The 22,087-nt window shown below is 34.8% G+C and overlaps 2 protein-coding genes across 3 annotated transcripts in view; one reads left to right on the top strand and one right to left on the bottom strand.

Annotated features, from left to right (window-relative positions):
- Positions 1-22,087, top strand: part of FSTL5 (follistatin like 5) — a 667,511-nt gene that overhangs the window by 409,372 nt on the left and 236,052 nt on the right. The gene's annotated exons all lie outside the window — the stretch shown is intronic.
- On the bottom strand, positions 16,794-20,064 carry LOC116667968 (NTF2-related export protein 1-like). Its single transcript, XM_032494100.1, is given in 3 exon segments — positions 16,794-16,974; positions 16,976-17,268; positions 19,983-20,064. Coding segments are annotated over 3 exon segments (513 nt in total). The 3' UTR covers positions 16,794-16,836.

Raw genomic sequence — 22,087 nt, forward strand, 5'->3', positions numbered from 1 at the left:
TCTTCCACGTTTAAGTTCTCAGTTTTGTCCACCGAATAAAACAGAGTTCTTAACTTTTAGGTTGTACATTTTTTCCCAATGGATAACTTAATGGTCAAATGAATTTAAGAATATTTAAGAGCACTTATTTTTTTTTTTACATAACATCAGATCTTGGCCCCATATTTATTGCTTTTTAAAAACACTTTTATTGAGATATAATTCATATACCTACAATTCATACCCATTTCGAGTGTACAACTCAGTGTTTTTTCAGGGTATTCACAGAGCTGTGCAACCAACACCACAATCAATTTTAGAACATTTATAAAATCCGCAAAGGAAATCCCTCATCCATTGGTAGTCACTCCACATCCACCTCAACCTTCTCTATAATATCAAACAGAAGAATTGAAAACCATTGTTTCTTTTTCCTGATCTTAGGAGGAAGCCCTTAAATTTTTCAAATCAAGCATGCTGTTCACAGTGGGATTTTCACAGATAGCATTTTATCAAGTTTAGGAATCTCCCTTCTACTTCTAGAAATTGAGTATTTTTATCACAAAGATTTTCGGGTTATGTCAAATACTCTTTCTGCATCTATTCAAATTACCATATACTTTTGTTCTTGATTCTATTGATGTGGTTTTTCAGATGTCAATCCAATATTAGATTCATAAGATAAATCCCACTTGGTCATAGTAGAGAGTCCTCTTTAAATACTGCTGTTTGGGGTTTGTTTGTATTTTGTAGAGAATTTTTGCATCTGTATTCATAAACGATACTGTTGTGTAATTTTCTTTTTTGTGTTGTTTTTATCTAATTTTGATATTAGGAAAAGGTTGATTTTATAAATGAGTTGGGACAAAAACTGCTCATTTTGGACAAAAGATTGCAGTGATTCTGAATACTGATCCCACCACTCTAGAGCTTGTTGCTACTTGCTTTTTTGCTTCTTATTTGTTTAGCAATTTGGCCATAATATTTCAATGACACCTACTTTCTTTGAAATAAAAAAAAAAAGTTCTGCCTCTGAGATTGCGGCTACAAAGCTTATCTTGGGCATCACATGTTCACCCTGGACCCCACCACCCAGCATGTCAGCAGCTATGGTTAGGCTCTCTTTGTCTCTTCTCCTTACCTCCTTGGTCAGCTTCTACCTGGTCTGCATCCCGTTTTTATTTTCCACTAACTGATTAGTGAGCTGATCGTTCTATTGCTTGATAACACCTTGGAGCAATAATTGCCCCACAGTCTGATCCGATTAAATTTGCATAATTTTGCAAGAGTAATTTTGATGGATTCTTCCTGGCTTGCTCCAACGGCTCTGTGTCATCATTTCTTTTCCCGTTCTCTCTGTTAGATGTCTAGCTTGTCTACAATTTCATGTGTTGTTATTATGAACTGGCAGCCTCATTTTAACTACTCATCACAAAAAAACACTGTTTTCAGCCGCTCCCTTAGGGAGGGCTATGAAGGATGTTCCGAAGGATGTTAGTCCCCTTCGGGAGGGCTATGAAGAGCTCTTTCCCTTATGGCCTGCCTCTCCCCAAGGGCACAATTACCATACCACTGCTCTGGACCTGCTGGTGAGATAGCAGCCCGTTTCTCTCTGCAGGATACTTCTGTTCTATAAGAGGTATATTGGGTAAGGGTTATCACCCTTTGTCTTCTTACTTGACTCTTCTAGGCTGAGGTATCCACCCTATGAGTGGATGAATGCCATTGGGTCCAATGTTCTTTGAACTTACAAATGAGTACTGAGTTGTAGAAGGAACCCCAGACTTCTCTTCCATGCTTGCATGAAAAAGAGCCTCTATAACGTGAAGCTAAAGGAAAGGAGAAGTGAGGGCAACCTTGATTTCTAGAAAGCAACTGTAGCTCTAGACTTGTAGTTTATTGCTACATGCACCCAACCTCCATCTTGATGAGGTCAGAGAAGAGGCCTTCAGTCGGCACCATACTTGTGCCTGCTGGACAAATAAGATAAACTGTTCTTTCTTTCTTTATACAATTCATCTCTCTTTCCCCAATTACTAAAAAAATACATAATCATTAGAAATGGGGAAAAAACTTAGACAAAAAAGTTATGGCCACATAAAGAAAGCATAACATAAAGGAATGGTATTTTTGGTTTGAAAAAATTTAAAAATAATTTCTGTCGTGACTTTATATAGTTATAAATGAAGACTGGAAAACGCTGGGCTCTGAATGATACACGTGGTATGAAGGAGCTTTAAGAGGGCATCCAACAAGAGAACAGTTTCCCTCTGTCTCAGGACTCACCCTTGTCCAAATTTCTATGGGTTTCTTATTTTGATTGTTTTTTGATTAATGTTTTTAGAGTATTGAAATGCAACTACGCATTAAGCATGGGAAATAATCTGTTAAAGAGCAATGTTATTTCAGGAAATATTAAGTGCAAAAGTCAACTATCTAGCAAAAACCTTATTTTAGGTAAATATGAAGTAAAAGAAGAGATACAGTGCGGAGGATTAATTATATATAATTCATTTCATATAAGCTGAAGCTTGGAGGTGTCTACAGTTTTCTGAAGTAGACACAGGTTAAAAAAAAGTAATAGAGAAGAAATATAGACATGTTACAAGGATGACAATATCTACGATTTTTTCTTTGCATCTGAATTTGGGACAGGACCCTAGATATCTTCTGTGCTGAAGTTTTTTTGTTTTTTTTTTAATTTTTTAAAATTTTTATTGGAGTATAGTCAGTTTCCAATATTGTGTCAGTTTCTGGTGTATAGCATAATGTTCAGTCATACATAAACATACATATATTCATTTTCATATTGTTTTTCACCAAATGTTACCACAAGATATTGAATATAGTTCTCTATGCTATACAGTATGAACTTGTTTATTTTATATATGTTAGTCAGTATCTGCAAATCTTGAACTCTCAATTTATCCCTTCCCACCTCCCTCCCCAGCTGGTAGTCATAAGCTTGTTTTCTGTCTGTGAGTCTGTTTCTGTTTTGTAAATAAGTTCATTTGTCTTTTATTTTTTTAGATTTCACATATAAGTGATATCATGTGGTAATTTTGTTTCTCTTTCTGACTACTTCACTTAAAATAACAAACTCCAAGTTCACTCATGTTGCTGCAAATGACACCATTTTATCTTTTTTATGACTGAGTACTATTCCATTGTATACATATACCACTGCTTCTTTATCCAGTCATCTGTTGATGGACATTTAGGTTTTTTCCATGTCTTGACTATTGTAAACAGTGCTGCTATGGACACTGGGGTGCAGGTGTCTTTGAATTAAGGCTCCCTCTAGATATATGCCCAGGAGTGAGACTGCTGGATCATATGGTAGGTCTATTTTTAGTCTTTTGAGGAATCTTCATACTGTTTTCCACAGTGGCTGCACTAAACTACATTCCCACCAACTGTGTGGGAGGGTTCCCTTTTCTCCACCCCCTCTCCAGCATTTATCATTTGTGGACTGAATTTTAATGAAGGAGATAGGAAACAAACATTTGTGTGGGGATGTACATATCTCTTAGTTTCTGAAGTTTTGTTCCTCTTGTTACAGCTCTCTGTTTCAGTGTTACCATGTTTAGATCCCAAGTATCAGTGAAACAAAGGCCTTGTCTAGAGACCAAATTCTGTCAAAGAGTTTTTTAATCTACTCTATTTGTGTGATGGAATGCATTCTCTGATTTTACTTCACCATTAAAGGATGATTAGTAATGCTTGTTTTCCATTATGTTATAAAATTAAATTTATAAAATCAGAACAAAATGCATTAGCAAATTAATTTTTTCATATATCACTATTTTGGCAGAATGATTTTGAAATAAGATTTTCGTGAGGAAACTTTGAAGTAAATTTTGGAATACACCTATTAAATGATTTTATTTTCATTAATAATCTGTGTTAATTTATATAAAAGGATTATATGTAATACATACGTCAATCTTTATGCTTTGGAATTTTTTATGCCATTATGACATTTGAGGCATACTGAATGATGTATGATTTTTAAACTTTTATCATATTTTCTCCTTTCCAACTCATATATCTCCTAACTAAGGTATCATCATTTATATTACAGCACTAATTACAATCTGTATAAAAGCAATGTTAATTTAAGAATTAATGACCTTGTGCGTAAATATTTTAAAATTAGTTTATGTCCCTTTTCTGTGAGAGTTTGTCCTAGTTAGCTGGGTGATGCTGTAACACTGTAAACAAGCTAGTTCACTCAGATTTATCTCTTTTAGCTAATGATAACTGTGGGTGTACATTTTCTTGCTTTAACTTTAAAAATCACTTTTGTTAAGAAAGCAAAAATATTTATAAATCATACTTAATATATAAATATCATTTTTTAATTGTTTGTACAACTTATTTATTTATCTAGGGAGGAGGTAATTAGGTTTGTTTGCTTATTTATTTACTTATTTAGTGGAAGTACTGGGGATTGAACCCAGGACCTTATGCTTGCTAAGCATGCACTCTACCACTGAGCTATACCCTCCCCCCTAAAAAATAATTATTTGAAATGATTCATACATTAGAAGAATATAAGCAGAAGAGACACCCTGTATTAGCAGATACCCGGTAACATCTCCTTGTAATTTTCCTTTATTTTTTCTTTTTTTAATAGACTTTATTTTTTTTAGACCAGTTTCAGGTTTACAGCAGAATTGAGCAGAAAATACAGAGATCCCACAGAGCCCTCCCCACCCACACATACATACTCCCCTACCTTCAACATCCTTCATCCTTTGTTGTTTACACGGGAAAAACATCAGCTTGACAACTGGGCATTTAGTTTCCAAATTCTTCTAGCACTAATTACATCTGCTTCGATAAGTCAGTGATGCATTTAGATATAAGCCATTCCAATAAAACATTTAAAAAATAATGATAACTTATTTCTTCTTCTAAAGTAAAATTAATCTTATTCAATAATAAATGATACAAATAATAATGATCACATCTTCTCTATGTATAAAAATAAACTATTTTCACCTATTTCCACACGACCACTTACTGTGAGTTCTTTATATTTATTATAAGCTAATACACCTTCTGTTCTTAAACTACTGCATTCACCCACTGTTTTTTATAGACATTGGCAGTTAAGTCTCAACGGGAACCAGTGGTGAGTAAAGGCTTTTTGCTTCAAGCAGTGTTATCTGAGCTCAAGGGTAGTTTTGACCCTCAGGAAATGGGTGATAAAACCCATCAGAAAAGTCCAACAGGAGTAAACCCGGAGTCAAACAAATTTAGGTTTATTCACTTGCTGTAGCAGGGAGACCACGGGCAGCTCAGGCTACTGAGGCAAAATGTGACAGCCTGGGGGCTTAAACAATAGATCTTTATTTTCTCCCAGGTTGAGAGGCTACAAAGCCAAGATCAAGGTGCTGACAGGTGTGGTTCTTCCTGGGTCTTTTCTCCTTGTTTGCAGATAACTCCCTCTCACTGTGCCCTCACACAGTTGTCACTCTCTATGGGTTCATCCCTGGCACCTCACTTTTTGTAAGGACACCAATCGTAATGGATCCAGGCCCTTCCTAATGGCCTCATTCAACTTATTGTATTTACCCCTTTAAAAGCTCTATCTCCAAATAAACTGACATTCAGAGGTCCTGGGGCTTAGGGCTTCAACATATGAAGGGAGGACACATCTCAATCCAGCATAACTGGGAATCAGGCATTTTCCTGAGGAAAGACTGGAGGAAACAGAATTCAACTTTATTTTGGTTCCTGTCAAAAAGCAAGGGGGGACTTAGCAATTGGTTAAGTCAATAATCTTTTTTAAAAATTTTTGTTTACTGATGTTTTGAAGTATAGTTGATTTACAATGTTGTGCTATTTTCAGGTGTACAGCACAATGATTCAGTTGTATATATATAAAAAATACACACACACACACACATATACGCACACATATTCATTTGCAGATTCTTTTCCATTAGGTTATTACAAAATTTTGAATATAGTTCCTTGTGCTATATGGTAGGTTCTTGCTGTTTATCTATTTTATATATAGTGATGTGTATCTGTTGATCCCAAACTTCTAACTTATCCCTGCCCATGTTTCCCTTTTGGTAACTATAAGCTTGTTTTCTATGTCTGTGAGTCACCTTCTGTTTTGTAAATAAGTTCATTTGCTTCATTTTTTAAATTGCACATACAAGTGATATCATATGGTATTTGCCTTTCTTTGACTCACTTAGCATGATAATTTGTAGGTTCATCCATGTTGGTACAAATGGCATTGTTTCATTCTTTTTTATGGCTGAATAGCATCCCATTATATATATATATGTGTATATATATGTGTGTATATATATACACACACACACACCAGTATTTTTTATCCAATTGTCTGTGGATGGATATTTAGTTTGCTTCCACTTCTTGGCTATTGTCAAGAGTGCTGCTCTGAAAACTGGAGTATGTGTATCTTTTGAATTAGAGTTGTTTACCTTTTCCAGATATATGCCTGAGAGTGGGACTGCTGGATCATATGGTACCTCTATTTTTAAGTACTCAAAGGAGCCTCCATACTGTTCTCCATAGTTGCTACACCAATATATTTTCCCACCAACAGCGCAGGAGGGTTCCTTTTATCCAAACCCTCTCCAGCATTTATTATTTGTAGATTGCTTTGATCATAGCCATTCTGACTGTTTGAGATAATACTTCATCATAGTTTTGATTTGCATTTCAAAATGTCTTTAACCAGAGCAAGAAAGTGGATCTAGAGACATCAATGGTATGATAGGAGAAATCACTCAATAAAAGGTGATTGCTTTAACCAACAGCAAGGGTAGCCTGTGAAAAAGTGTTTATTTGTTACCTTTGGAGTTAATCAACCTATGATTGGTTAGCTAGTCTGATAATTATTGATTGATTATTGATTTTATTGTCTCATTTTAGGATGTCATACGAAATAAAGTGCAGAAGGTAGACAATCCTGAGTTCTCTCTGAAGTGATATCCTGAGGTTGGCACTTCTTTTGGGGGGATGACTACATGGCTACTCATGGATAAATGGTCATTAATAGGTTCCTATACCCATGGAAGCCTAATAAAAGTCCCCATGAACAAGCTCCATGACGTTACTGTGTAAGCATATTATCCCTCTGGCCCTTCCCCTGAGCTTCAGGAAGACTGAAGCTTTCATTTGATTCAAAATGATTTTTTTTTTAATTTTTTTATTGAACTATAGTCAGTCACAATGCATCAATTTCTGGTGTACAGCACAATGTCCCAGTCATGATAATACATGCATATGTTCATTTTCATATTCTTTTTCATTAATAGTTATTATAAGATATTGAATATAGTTCCCTGTGCTCTACAGAAGAAACTTTTTTTAATCTTTTTTTTATATAGTGGCTAACTTGCAAATCTCAAACTCCCAAAATGATTTTTAAATTTTAATGTGGATTTACTTGCATCTTGAGTGTCATAAATTAATTCCAGTGCTATAGAGTAGCCTATATTTCATTTTGTAAATCAAGGGAAATCATTAATAATTTTAAATAGGATACTGTCATAGCTAATTTTTCAAGATTCCACTAGTACCACCAATTTCAGGATCTATTTGTGCCTTCTTGGAAACATATTTAAATATGTACTAAGGAAGTGTGTTTCATAATATACTATGATATAAATAACCCACGATATCTTATAAATAGTATATAATGGTGATTAAGTATAGTAACATATTTATATGTAGGTAATGAATGTGTAATGTCAATCTAATACAAACCATTACAACTATTTCATAAACCAACATCAAAACATAAATAAAACCATTTTGAATTGTTTTATAGCAGTTGATTTCATACACAGTGTGTTCAAACATAATTTGAATAATGTGTTTGAATGAATTACTTAAGAATTCTTTTAAGTCAAATCAATTGTCCCTTAACTATGTGAAATTATGATGAAATATTTTAACTTATATTTTGAATAAGTAAGACAATATGGAGAATTTTCTTAGAACATTAGCATTTGTGAGAATGAATAGTCATTATAAAAATACACTGATATGGTTTGTAAAAGTCATATCTTGTTTTTCCTAAAACTTGTGCTAATTTTATAGTATATGATAAAACTGTGATTTCCTGGGTTTTTCTCAATTCTTATAAACAGATATTAAAATATTTCTGTTTTCTTTGGGGGTAGAAATAGCTTCTGTTTTACTTGTGGAAATTTGGGAAAATGTTTTAATATATATTTAATTTTTTTTCTAAGTGACATTTATGACAACACTTAAGAAAACACAAAATATAAATTCCAGTGAATTTTAAGTATCTTGGAATGTTTGTCATCCATATGAACAGAGATTAAAATAACTGATAGCAAATACTATCTCATTAAAATATGTATTAATTTTTTTCTTCCTTGATGTTTTGATGCATCAGAATGTTCATATGTGAATATTGCAAATATTTTCTCTCATTTTATAGGATGTCTTTTCATTTTGTGGAAAGTTTCCTTTGCTGTGAAAGAGCTTTTAAGTTATATTAGGTTTCAGTTGTTTATTTTTGCTTTTGTTTTAGTTTCTCTAGGAGATGGATCCAAAAAAATATTACTGTGATTTATGTCAAAGAGTGTTCTCCCTATAGTATCTGGTCTTACATTTAGGTCTTTAATCCATTCGGAGTTTATTTTTGTATATGGTGTTAGAGAATGTTCTCATTTCATTCTTTCACATGTAGCTGTCCAGTTTTCCCAGAACCACTTATTGAACAGACAATCTTTTCTCCATTGTATATTCTTGCCTCCTTTGTCATAGATTAATTGACCATAAGTGCATAGGTTTATTTTTGGACATTCTGTCCTGTTCTATTGAGCTGTGTCTGTTTTTGTGCCAGCACCATGATTTTCTCATTACTGTAGCTTTGTAGTATAGTCTGAAATCAGGGCTCATAATTCATCCAGCTCTGTTCTACTTTCTCAAGATTGTTTTGGCTATTTGGGTTCTTTTGTGTTTCCAAACACATTTTAAAATTATTTTTCCTAGTTCTGTAAAATATGTCATTTGTATTTTGGTAGGGGTCGCATTGAATCTGTAGATGGCCTTGGGTAGTATGTTCATTTTAACAATATCAGTTCTTCCAGTCTCAGAACACGGTGTATCTTTACATCCGTTTGCATTGTCCTCAGTCTCTTTCATCAGTCTTACAGTTTTTACAGTACAGGGCTTTTGCCTCTTTGGTCAGGTTTATTTCTAGGTATTGTATTCTTTTTGATACGTTGGAGACATACAGATGGCCAAAAGGCACATGAAAAGATACTCAACATAACCAATTACTAGAGAAATGAAAATCAAAACAAAATGAGTTATCAATTCACACCAGTCAGAATAGCTGTCATCAAAAAAATCTACAAATAGTAAATGCTGAAGAAGGGTGTGGAGAAAAAGAAACCCTCTTATACTGTTGGTAGGAATGTAAATGGGTGAAGCCATTATGAAGAACAGCATGGAGGTTCCTTAAAAAACTGAAAATAGAGTTATCATATGATCTACAATCCCACTCCTGGGCATATATCCAGAAAAGATGAAAATCCTAATTCAAAAAGAGACATGCACCCCAATGTTCATAGCAGCACTATTTGTAATAGCCAAAACATGGAAGCAATCTGAATGTTCTTTGACAGATAAATGGATAAAGAAGATACAGTGTATATGTATATACAATAGAGCATTACTCAGCCATAAAAAGGAATGAAATAATGACATTTTCAGCAACATGGATGGACCTAGAGATAATCAATCATACTAAGTGAAGTAAGTCACACAAAGACAAATATCACATGATATCGCTTGTGTGTGGAATCTAAAAAAAAAGTGATACAAATGAATTTATTTACAAAACAGGAAGAGACTCACAGACATAGAAAACAAACTTACGGTTATCAATGGGGAAGGTGAGGGAAGGATAAATTAGAAGTATGGGATTAACAGATACACATTTCTGTGTATAAAAGAGATAAACAACAAGGACCTACTGTATAGCATAGGGAACTGTATTTAATATTTTATAATCTATAATGGATAAGAATCTTAAATATATTATATATATATATATATATATATATATATATATATATATATATAAATGTATCACTATGCTATACACTTGAAACTAACACAACATTGTAATGCTCACTGAACTTAGGACAGAGTCTCTTGACTAAAGGATGCTTTCTGTGGTTTTAAAATTCAATGGCTTTTAAATTACATTCTAAAGAGGCAAACCAAATGAACACAAGCTTAATTTAGTCTCATTTCCAGATAGAAAGAATATGCCTCCATGAAGCTTATTAGTTTAGAATTTTAGCATTAGTTTTGAGGAAACAACGAAGTAGAACTTAAAAAAGAAACAAGAAGCTCCACATTACATTATTGCTAATAGAATTTATAATTGAATATGTAACTGAAACATACATTTTAAGTAGAAATCTTTCTGTCTTAATCATTTCATAATTAGTAGCATGTTATATGCATTATAAAAACACAGGCTTATAAACGTACAAATTAGCATAAATTTACATAATTGTATTCCATAGAAATTCAATATTTTATGAGCCACAAAAGAAATGGCCAAGACGATACTCGTTCTGTATATCTTAAATGTGAATTTATGAATGTGTTTCTTGTAGATTTTCTATTAAATAATGTAAACGTATGCCTGAAAATATACTGCAACTCATACAGCAGATTCCAAGTTACCACAACACAAGCTGTTACTTGGGAAACAGAGCGCACTTCTGGAAAACACAAGGGGTGAAGGTTAGGGGAGGAAGAAAGCAAACTGCTTTTGTCTTGTTTTTGAGCCGAAAAGACTTATTTCTTGTGATCGGCACTAAATAGCAGATATTAAATGTCCAACAAATGTTTAATATTAAAAGTGAAAATATTTCTATAAACTAATTACAAGGAATATCTTCCTTTTTATATATACATCATGGGGATGATTTTTAAATAAAAACCTAAAAACATTTAAAAGTTTCAATTTTACGTATTTACACTTCATAATTTTATTTGTGAAACTAATAACAGAATTTATAATTTCTTTATTCTAAAAATAAAGTAACAAAAGTTTCAGAGAGTAAACAATGTGTTGATATCGGTCAGCTAGTTAAGGACAGGCACAGAACTTAAAATCAGGTTTCTGGTTCATTTTGCTATTCCTCATCCTTTTTCATGTTTCTTTATTGCTTTTTGTTGCTTTGAACTGTTAAAACAGATTACTCTTGCTCTTCTTCACTTTCTCTTACTCCTCACTCTCCTCCAAACTTTGATCACTGCTGTGAATTTCAATTTTTAGACCTTCTTATTGTCTTTCACTACTGGTTCCAAACTGGCCTCTAGTATGTCATGGAAGATGGTTAAATTGGAAGCTCCAGGAAATGGTCCCTTCACTGAAACAATAATTGAGCAAATATATCTACAGGAATAGTCAGGGGTTCAACTATAGGGCTATGGATTCCAGCCAAATAATTGGAGTACCCAGGAGAGTGCCTGAGGAATAAAGAGACTGGTAAAATTTGAGGAATTTTGGCATTTCACATAACAGCTACCATCCCTATTCCCCAGCTCCCATGGCAGCCATCTGTGAGAGTAGTAGCACACATTCCTGGTGTGGCTTCTGATGCCTGGGTGGACGATGCGGACCTTATCCTCTAGGGATCAAGGTCGCATTGTTGATATGCCTGTTGGTTTGGTGGGCAACTGCTGCAGAGGTTGGCTCAGATGGCTTCCCAGGTAACATTTACAAAAATAATGTCAAGAAAAAAACCTCTTTTTAAGAAGAAAATTAATATTTGTCCCAGGCATTTAAGGAAATCACTGTAAGGTCATTAGATGACTGTAGAGATAACAGAACAAAGATTTCAGTGATAACACATGACAAAAAATACAGTCTTTGCAAAAAATAAAAATTTAAAAAAAGCTTACAAAAGTCACTAAGCAAATGGACAACTTGCAGCCCTCAACCAGTAACATCATCAGTCTCTGATGAGGGAGGATAACTTGATCTCCAGAGTTAACACATAACAATATTAAAAATGTCAAATTCTTAACAAAATTTATAAAACATCCTAAACAAAACATGAAAACATAACCCCTTCATAAGAAGAAAAATAAAGTCAGAAAACTTCTCTGAGGAAGTCCAGATATTAGATTCATTAGATGAAGACTTTAAATTAACTGTCTTAAATATGCTCAAAGTGCTGAAGGAAACTGTGGATTAACAAAATAATGCAAATCAGGAGACTGATGTAAGAATAACTAGATAATATCAGAGATACAATTTATAGGTAATAATAAGAGATATAAATTATTAAGAAAAAAAAAAAAGAAACACACAAAGCGTCTAGGTGAAAAGTAACGTAGCTGAAAGAAAAAATGTCCACAACTTGATGTTGAATCATGACAGGGGTTCAACAGCAGATTTTAGCAAGCAGGAAAAAAACCAGAAAATTTGAAGATAGGGCAATTGAAATCCCTCAATCTTTGGAGAAAATAAACAAAAAGAATAGAGAAAAAGTAACAGCCTAAGGCACCAAGAGACATAGCAAAACAGGAATTCTACGAATCACAGAAAGAAAAGAGAAAGAGAATGAGAACAGAAAATGTATTTTAAACTATAATGTCTGAAAACTTCCCAAATTTGATGAAACATATGAATCTACATATCCAAGAAGCTGAATGGACTTAAAGCTGAATTTACTCCAAAGACGTCTACACCGAGACACATTATAGTCAAACTGTTGAAAGACAAAGAGGGAATCTTAAAAAAACAAAAAGCAAAAAAGGAAGTTGCTCCTCTTATGCAGAGGATTCTCATAAGAAAGTATAGAGGCAGTAGGATGAAACATCTAAGTGCTCAAGAAAAGAAACCTTGTAAAAAAGGAATTCTGAAAGAGACAAAAATTATCATTCCAGAAATGAAGGAGAATAAATAAGCTCACTTGTGTCGTTTTTAAGAGTCCACATATACAGTGATAGAAATGGTATTTTTCTTTCTCATTCTGGTTTACTTCACTTAGTATGAAAATGTTCAAGTCCATCCATGTTGCTGCAAATGCATTATTTTATTATTTTTTATAGCTGAGTAATATTCTGTTGTATAAATATATCACAACTTCTTTATCCAGTTATCTGCTGATGGACATTTAGGCTGTTTCCATGTCTTGGCTATTGTAGATTGCTGCTATGAACATCGGGGTGCATGTATCTTTTTGAATTAGAGTTTCCTGTGGATACATACCCAGGAGTGGGGTCACTGGATCATATAGTAAGTCTATTTTCAGTTTTTGAAAGAATCTCCATACTGTTGTTTACAACGGCTGAACAAAACTACATTCCCATTGACGGTATAGGAGGGTTCCTTTTTTCTACACACCCTCTCCAGCATTTATGAGGTGTCACGTCACACTAGTCAGAATGGCCCACATTAAAATGTCCACAAACAAAAGTTGGCATTCATTTTGACAGCTCAAATATCAAATACGAATGAAAAATTTTAATTTGTCACCAAATTTGTTTCACTCATTCTAAGGATTTATCCTAAAATTATATTTAAGTACTTACTATGTGCTACATTGTTTCCCATGCTTTATTAGGTTTCATTGATTTAATCTTCCAAAATCATGAGTTAGAATTATTACTCCATTTTAAATTTAGAAACACCAGAATAGGGAACAATTGTGTAACTTTCTTAAGGACATAAGACTAAGTGGTGGAGCTGTGTGTTTCCTAATTCGATTTTATATTTCTCTTATTTACTGTGATTTTTTTGTTTTGGGGGATTTTACATTTGTAAAGCAGAAAACCAAGTGATGGTATCCTGAAGTGCTCATTGGCAACACCAGTACTGACACATGCTTAGTGGAATCATTTCTTTTTAATGAAGATTATTTTCAAATCACACAAGGCAGACTTTTTTTACTTAACTCATATGACCCAGGGCTGGATTTAGCTGCTTCATTAATTGATTTCCATAGTTACTCTCTCATATAATGAAACTTTGCTTTGACTCTGTAATTCAGTTTGATTTCTGGACAGCGTCCACAAACTATTACTGTTTTTAGTGCTACACTTCACTGCACCGAGTGATTTAATGTGTTTTTCTTTAATGCCAGAGGAACTTACAAACAGGATATATTAGAAACATGGAATTATTTTGAATCTTGCTGTTTTCAATCTTTCAGTGCCTTTCATTTTTCAAGTCTTCATACTACCACTGTTAGTATGTTACCTAAAATTTTTGCTTGATCTTTTGTAAATGTCTTGTTTGACAAGATATTTGCATTTTCAGGCATTTTCTTCCAGGGAAAACTCAGAAATTCAGAGATATGTTTGGAAATATACACTTCATTATAATTCCTTCTCTACATGTTTTCCTTATTTAATAGAAATAAAAATAAAACATTTGAAATAAAAACAAACTCTAATCTCTAAGAAAGGTGGCGTAAGTCATATCACTAGGATATGAATGTCTGTACGAAACCCTTATCCTCCCAAATGAAGACGGTGGAGAGAGAAAGATGAAAACAAAACAAATAAAGGCAGAAAAGTGAAAGATTTAAAGTAGCCCTTCATTAAGCAGATTAAATAATGAGTCTTCCTGTAAAAGTTAGCAAACAAAAGCTGAAAAGAAGATGGAAGTGTTGAAGGAATGAGAAAATGTGTCTTGGAAGGGGCAAAGAACAGCTTAGAATTGGGACACAACACACACAATACGGGTGAGTGGTTCAGACTGATCTAATTAAGTACATTCAGAGCTTGGAATATGATATGAAAAATACATAGCATTGCATCTAAAACCATGTTCACATCAGTTTAATTTGAATCTCAAAGCTCTAGGTACCTAAACTGAAATCTGGATTACATTCATCTTTAACCTGATATTTCCTTCTTACATAAAAACATACTGATGTAAAGTTTTGAGGTTAAAATTTCATCTTTTTATTATCCTTGCTATAATAGTGGATTTAACTTTATCTGACATTATTGCATTTTGTTTCAAAACTAATTGGATGAATACAATTAGGAACAAAAGTGTAAATACTTGAGCCTTGGTATGTAATATTTTTTCATGTTTTCTTGAATTTTAAATTCTCTGAGGACAGGACTGCCTCTGTCTGTTTCAAAAATATAATTAACACATACATACTCTCCAGCATATCGAATGTGTGCATTAAATATTGTCTATGAAGGAAGGCACAGATCATGATGATTTATTATTTTTATTTTCTCAGTGAGCTATTGTTTATTCCAAAGCTTTCTAATTCACTTAGGTAATTTTCTATGTATTTAATAAATATTTATACTTATACTCTGTGTGAGGCACAATACTTTTTCAATAATCCCCATTTTTTTTTTTTTTTTTGCGTTTAATTATCTCAGCACTTACATTCTCCTGTGTACTCACCCCTCTTCCCAGTGCTAGAACTGGTGTAGTACGGTGCTAACGAGCCCTCACTCCTGGAGCTGGCAGTGTGGAGTGCTACATTCCAGTCCCAGCTCAACCGCTTCACCATCGGGTGTCCTTAGGAAAGTTACACAATTGTTCCCTCTCCCCGTGTTTCTAACTTCGAAATGGAATAATTCTACCTCACATGACTTTGGAGGGTTAAATTAATAAAACCTAATAAAGCATGGGAAATAGTGTAGCACCTCGTAAGTACTTAAATGTATGTTACAAATAATTGTGAAAATTGTGTTTTACTGAAACCTTAATTTCTATATATTATTATTCAGTGTTTTGGCATACTGCTTTTAATTTTCTCTTCTTTAAATTTTATGCTGTAAGTGTTCAAATTTTATATCATCTTTGCTCCACTGCTCATAACTCTACAACTCTGAATAATTATTTAACCTTCCTAAGATCTCATACCCCACCTACAACCTCAGGATAATAACAATACTTGCTTCAATATTAATTGGGGTTTCCAAGACTAAGATAAAGAATTTAGTACAATGTCTAGCACATACTTGGGGTTCAAAAAATTTAGTTATTAAAATTATTATTGTTTTAAACATTTATTGTTTGCTGCAAATGGATCAAAGGGTAGTAATACCCTTCCCATACTATAACTCATCTTTTATTTAGTTTTGCTTCACTGTCATGTAGCAAAATTCTCTCCCATAACAACATACAGTTAATCTCCAAACATTGTTTGGTCTCTAACCAGCCCACATCAATGTGTTTCTTTCTTTCAGAATTCGTTCTGGGTATTACCTTACATTTATCTAAATTAAATCTCAGCCCGGATTGGTATTTTCCCATTTCTCACTTTTCTTCACTCCGAAATTTTCTCCCCCTCCACTGGGTTTGCAGCTCATTTGGAAAATGTATCCGTAACTCTGATAAATGCGCACTCTCCTTTCTGTTGATCAGTTGTAGTGATAGACCCCCTTCTGTGGATTCGACTTGACTCATATAATTATAACATCCTTTCTCTATATTTTCAACGATTTATTTCTGTAATTTGTGTTATCAGTAGTAGCAGTTAATAATGAAAACAAAACTTGAAAGAATGTGGACCTTAGAAACTGTCCAGATTGGTTCGCTATTACTTGTCGCGTTTTTCTGAGCCCACATGTCTAAAAAATGGGGCCGAGGACTGTTGCAAATATTCTGTTTTTCTTTTTTTCAACACTCACTGTTTTATTCATCAGAATTTCCAGAACCAGGGTCTGTACAGGGCAAGCAGAAAAATACAGAATCTTACTATTTTGAAAGGGCAGCTATGGCAAACACGCACGTGCGCAGGAAGGGGCCCCGGACTTGGGGGGGGGTGGGCGCAGGGCAGAGAGCGGGCTGGGGGTGTGACTGTGCCCCCACTAGCGGGCCCGGTTCTGGAAGCGGAAGCAGCCCCTGGCAATCTCCCACGCCGTGTTGCCCGGTGAGGCCTGGGCGGTCAGGATGACGTTCTGGTTGACGTCCCGCTGCTTGCTGCCCTCGAACTTCCCCGTCCCCCGGGGTCACCACGACGACGGTGGTCTGGCTCCGGGTGGCTCCGCCGTGAACGGGCTGGCAGTCCACCGCGTGGATCTGGAACTCGCTGGAAGGCAGCATCTCAGAAAACTCACGCAAGGACTCCTGTCCTGAAACGGCGTGTCCGTTCGTCACCAGGGTGGCCGCGCGCGGGGACAGGCGGGGTGGCAGCCCCCGCCGCCCGTCGGTGGCGGCGCAGCACACGGTCACAGGGCCCTCCGCCGCGCGGCAGGCCTGGCCTCCTGAAGTCCGCGGACGCCACCTCGGGGCCTGTGCTTCTTGATGAGTGAAAAATGAGACAACATATTTGAAATGATTGCCTTTAATCTCCTTCGTATTCCTTTCCAGGAGGAATTGATTTCCATGAGGGCAGCTTGTGTGAGCTTGGTCACTGAGACTTATATCCAAGTATACAGGATGTGTATGCACATATAGATAATATATTTATAAGCATTGCTGTATCTACATATTTCATATTGCATATAATAACCATTACCTATATTATATACTTGCATCCATCACAGACAAGTATATTGACCGATCTCTTTATAAAAATCTGTTTTCTTTATTATCTGCCTGCCATTAGCTTACAGTCTTAATTGGTCTCAGGAAAACTATAGTGAACACTCCAGCCTGTTAGTGAAAGTTCTCACTTGGGAGCTGCACTGACCAAAGATCAGAACTGACACTTAAAAATGTGTAACTGTTTCGGGTCTACGATTCTCCAAGGATCCTAACAGGCTCAAGAAGGGAAGTGACAACATTTCCGAGTGTATGATATGAGGAGGCACGCATTAAATACTTGGTGGCTAATAAATAATAAGTTTATTAAAGGAAAGCAATATATTGTAAAGAGGTAGCAATTGATTTCATCTTAGGGTGTATATTTATCCCTGAGATACCATACTTTGTTAGTATTTTCTTGCTTTCCTGGGCTCCTTGCCCTCTTTCTTTCTCTTAATTGTCTCCCTTCTTGCCTGTCTCTCTTATTTCTCTGTCTCTCTGACTCTGCGTCTGCCTGTCTGTCTGTATCTTTAGCTCTCTCCTATTCTTTTCCTATGAGTTTGCAATGTATGTCAATTCTATGGACTAAATGACTGAAAACTTCTCAAACAACTCTATTGAATAGTCTGAAATGAACATTTTGTAATTCTTGTCATGATTTCTATTTTATTGAAGTATAATTGGCTTATAATATCACATTAGTTTCAGATGTACAACATAGTGAATTGATATTTTTATAAATTATGAAATGATCACCATGAAAAGCTTAGTTACTATAAAGCTATGATCAAAATTAAGAGTCAGGGACACGTAAATTCCCTAAATTGAGAGTGATTCTTTATTATATTTTAATTTAAAAGTGACATTTAATATTCATAAAATGATATTTTACCTGAAGAAAAGGGAATTTACACTTATAGATCCATTCAGGAAGAAAAATATTGCTATCTTAATCTTTACATTTTTACAATTAAAATATATTTAAGTGCTCAATGTTTAAATTAGTTAATATGTCAAATAAAAGTTAAAGAATTAATGTATAGTTATGGATATTCTTGGAAAACCTGAAGAGTACCTTAGAGACACCCATCCCAGGGGAAGCAAGTGATTTCCTTGTGTACTACTTTCTATGTGTGTGTTTGTGTGATGTATGCATAATCTCATATATAAATATATAACTTATATTTATATATGTTTCTCAAATTCAGTTGTGAATAATTGCAAGATTGTTTTTAGCAAATAGAACATCACACAATAAGGTTGGAATTACTTGGAGTGGTAATGTTTGATAAAATAAGTTTGATTTTTTTTAATTGATTTTCTGTTTGGATGATTTGTGCATTGATGTAAGGGAGCTGTAAAAGTCCCAGAAGTTTATTGGATTGCTTTCAGTTTTTCCCTTTCAGTTTGTAATATTTGCTTTATATACGTTGATGCTTCTCTGTTAGGTGCATATATATTTATAAATATTACACCTTTCTGTTGGGTTGATCCCTTTATCATTTGTGAGTCCCTTCCTTGTCTTATTATAGTGTTTCTTTCAAAGTCTATTTTGTCAGATACAAGTATTGCTACTACAGCTTTCTTTTTTGTTTTTGTACGGAGTATCTTTTTCCATCCCTTTACTTTCAGTCTTTGTGTCTTTTGTTTTGAAGGAAATCTCTTGTAAGCAGCAGGTAGATGAGTCTTTTTTATCCACGCATAAACTTGATGTCTTGATTTGTGAATTTCATCCATTTACGTGTAAAGGAATTATTGATAGCTAAATACCTATTGCCATTTTTTAAATTGCTTTCTGGCCAGCTTTGCAGCTCCTCTCTTTTTCTTTTTCTTCTCTTTCTCTATTCCCTTTTGTTTATTGAAAACCCCTTGAGTTTTCTTTCCATTTAGCTATAGCTTCTGTTTGGTGATTTCTTATATTTTCTGCCTCTTCGTTGGAATTTTTGCTGTGCTCATCCATTCTTCTCCCAAGTTCGGTCAGCATCATTATGACCATGACTTTGAACTTCGTATCAGGTGGATTGCCTATCTCTGCTCATTTAGGTTCCCACCCCTCATAGGTTCTTCTGATTGGAACTTATTCCTCTATCTTCTCATTTTGTTTAATTCTCTTTGCTTCTTTCTATGTATTAGGGATATCAGCAGTCTCTCCCAGTACTGAAAGAGGGACCTTGTTTGGATGGTGTCTTATGTGGCTCAGAAGTGCAGTCTGACCTGTCCACTCAGTGGCTGGGCCAGGCACTCAGTGGGTGTCCCCTCTGTAGGCTGTGTGTATCCTCCTGCTATGGTGGGACCGTGGCTGCTGTGGGGCACTGGTGGGTGGCACTGGCCCTCAGACCAGGTTTGCGGTCTGTCTGCAGCTGCTATAATGCATTGGTGGGTGTGGCTGTCACTCAGCTTGCTTGAGGCCTCGCCAAGGTGCAGGGGTGGGCAGGGCTCTCAGCAGAGCATGCCCAGTGCTAGCAGGTTAGAGGGAGAATTCCATTACTGCACTTGGCAGTGCTGGTGTTAACAACGTAGCCTGAGCTCAAGTAAATGGCTCCTGCCTGTGACTGCTCCCCTGGGAGCATCCCGACTGTTTCCAGCCTCCCTGGCAGACACTTCACTATTTATTGACACTGCACCTTTTATTCTGGTTTGTTTACACCGGCTTTCAGGTTGAGGGTGTCTGCACACAGGTCCTTTAAGGGTGTTTTTTGATTTCCTACAGTTCTGTGGTTCTCCTGAGTGTATTCATCTTTGGTTTTCAAATCCAGGCATTTTGGGGTTTATCTCTCCTGTGCAGGATCTAGATTAAAAAATCTCTAGTTTTGTGACCCCGCGCAATGGTGGATCACCATGGCTGGGGTGCGGGTTTTTCCTTGGCCAACTCATATCTCTGCCTCTATTTTACATCTCAGTGCTTTTTCTTTTATTCTTTGTCGTGGAGGATGTTCATCCAGGTTTCACGTCTTTTTCTGAGGGAATTATTCCATATGAAGTTGTACATTTGTTGTTTCTGTGAAAGGACATAAGTTAAGGATCTTCCTACACCACCATTTTGAACACTCCCTTCTGGCTTTAAAAAAAAAAGTTCTTAAAAGCACATTTATATAAGCATTTCTTAGCAGAAAATTAAAATCTGATTATACCACATGGTTTTGGGGAAAATTACATTATTATTTTTTTGTCCCTCTAGAATTTTAATATTTGTACTTCTGAGGAAATTACATCGAAGTTTATGCTTTCATAATAGTATAGACAATCCCTGCTCCTTGAAGCTGCCAAATTAGAATTTTGATAAATAAAAAAAATGGATTATATAAAAATACTTTCCATTTAACTGTGCTAATTACAAATCTTTGTTTTTATGAGCATAAGGGGAATTAGTTAAGGATCTCAGTTTGTTCCTGGGTTGCTATTTTAACAAAATGGAGAGCTTAATGTCTGACTTATTTAATATTAAATTGATAATTAAGCAGTGCTTGGGAAATACTGTGTTCTGCGTGTTCGCTTGTACTACTGTGTCTGAAGTAAATGAAATACCAGCAAATATACATTTAGAGAATATGATGTGACAATCTTTATAAACCAAATTCAACAATAAAATCAAACTTGCATTGGTTTATTGAATTTTCTTGAGGGGAATAATACTAATGAAATGTCTCCACATAAGACAGTAGCATTAATAGTTTAAAATTATTGAAAATTGATTTTGTTTTTTTCTGAGAAGGGATGCAAATATAAAAAGACAAGGATTACTTTTTATTTTGAGTATTATTTACATTAAAGGCTAGGATAGTGATGGAGAAAGTGATGGTTTTAAGATTCCCCTTAAGATATTTTCCCTGTTGCCTTTCATTCTTCTTTTAATTTTTTAAATTCAGTTTATTTAAACTAAAAAGAAAAACAAAAACAGTACACCCATTTCTCCCACACCCACGCCTACCACTGTCAACCACCAACCTGTTTTTCTGTAAGCTAGTTTTTACATATATTTATTTATACATATTAACAGTTATTTACATATAATTTACATATTTTATTATATATATGTGCTTATATATATACATGTATACATGTACATATGCATTCCTTTTTTACAGTAGCCATTCTAAGAGGTGAGAGGTGATAATCTCATTGTGCTTTTGATTTACATTTCCCTGATGATGAATGATGCAGAGCACCTTTCCATACATCTGTTGATCATCTATAAGTATTCTTTGGAAAAATGTCTAGTCGGATCTTCTGCTCATTTTAAAAAAAAAATCACTGTTTGATTTTTTGATTGAGTTGTATGAGTTCTTCGTAGTTTTGAGATATTAACCCCTTATCAGATAAATGTTTTACAAATTTTTTTCCCATTCGGTAGGTACCTTTGCACTTTGTTTTTGATTTCCTTTGTTGTCCTGAAGTTGTTAGTTTGAAATAGCCCCACTTTTTTACTTTTGCCTTTGTTGCTTTTGCTTTTAGTGCCAAATTCAAAAAATCATTGCCAAGACCTGTGTCAAAGAGGAGCTTATTGCCTATGTGTTCTTCTAGAGGTTTTATGGTTTCAGGTCTCACAATCAAGTCTTAAATCCATTTTGAGTTAATGTTTGCGTACCATGGGAG

The sequence above is a fragment of the Camelus ferus genome, chromosome 2, assembly GCF_009834535.1.
Source record: "Camelus ferus isolate YT-003-E chromosome 2, BCGSAC_Cfer_1.0, whole genome shotgun sequence".
Classification (NCBI taxonomy): Eukaryota; Metazoa; Chordata; class Mammalia; order Artiodactyla; family Camelidae; genus Camelus; species Camelus ferus.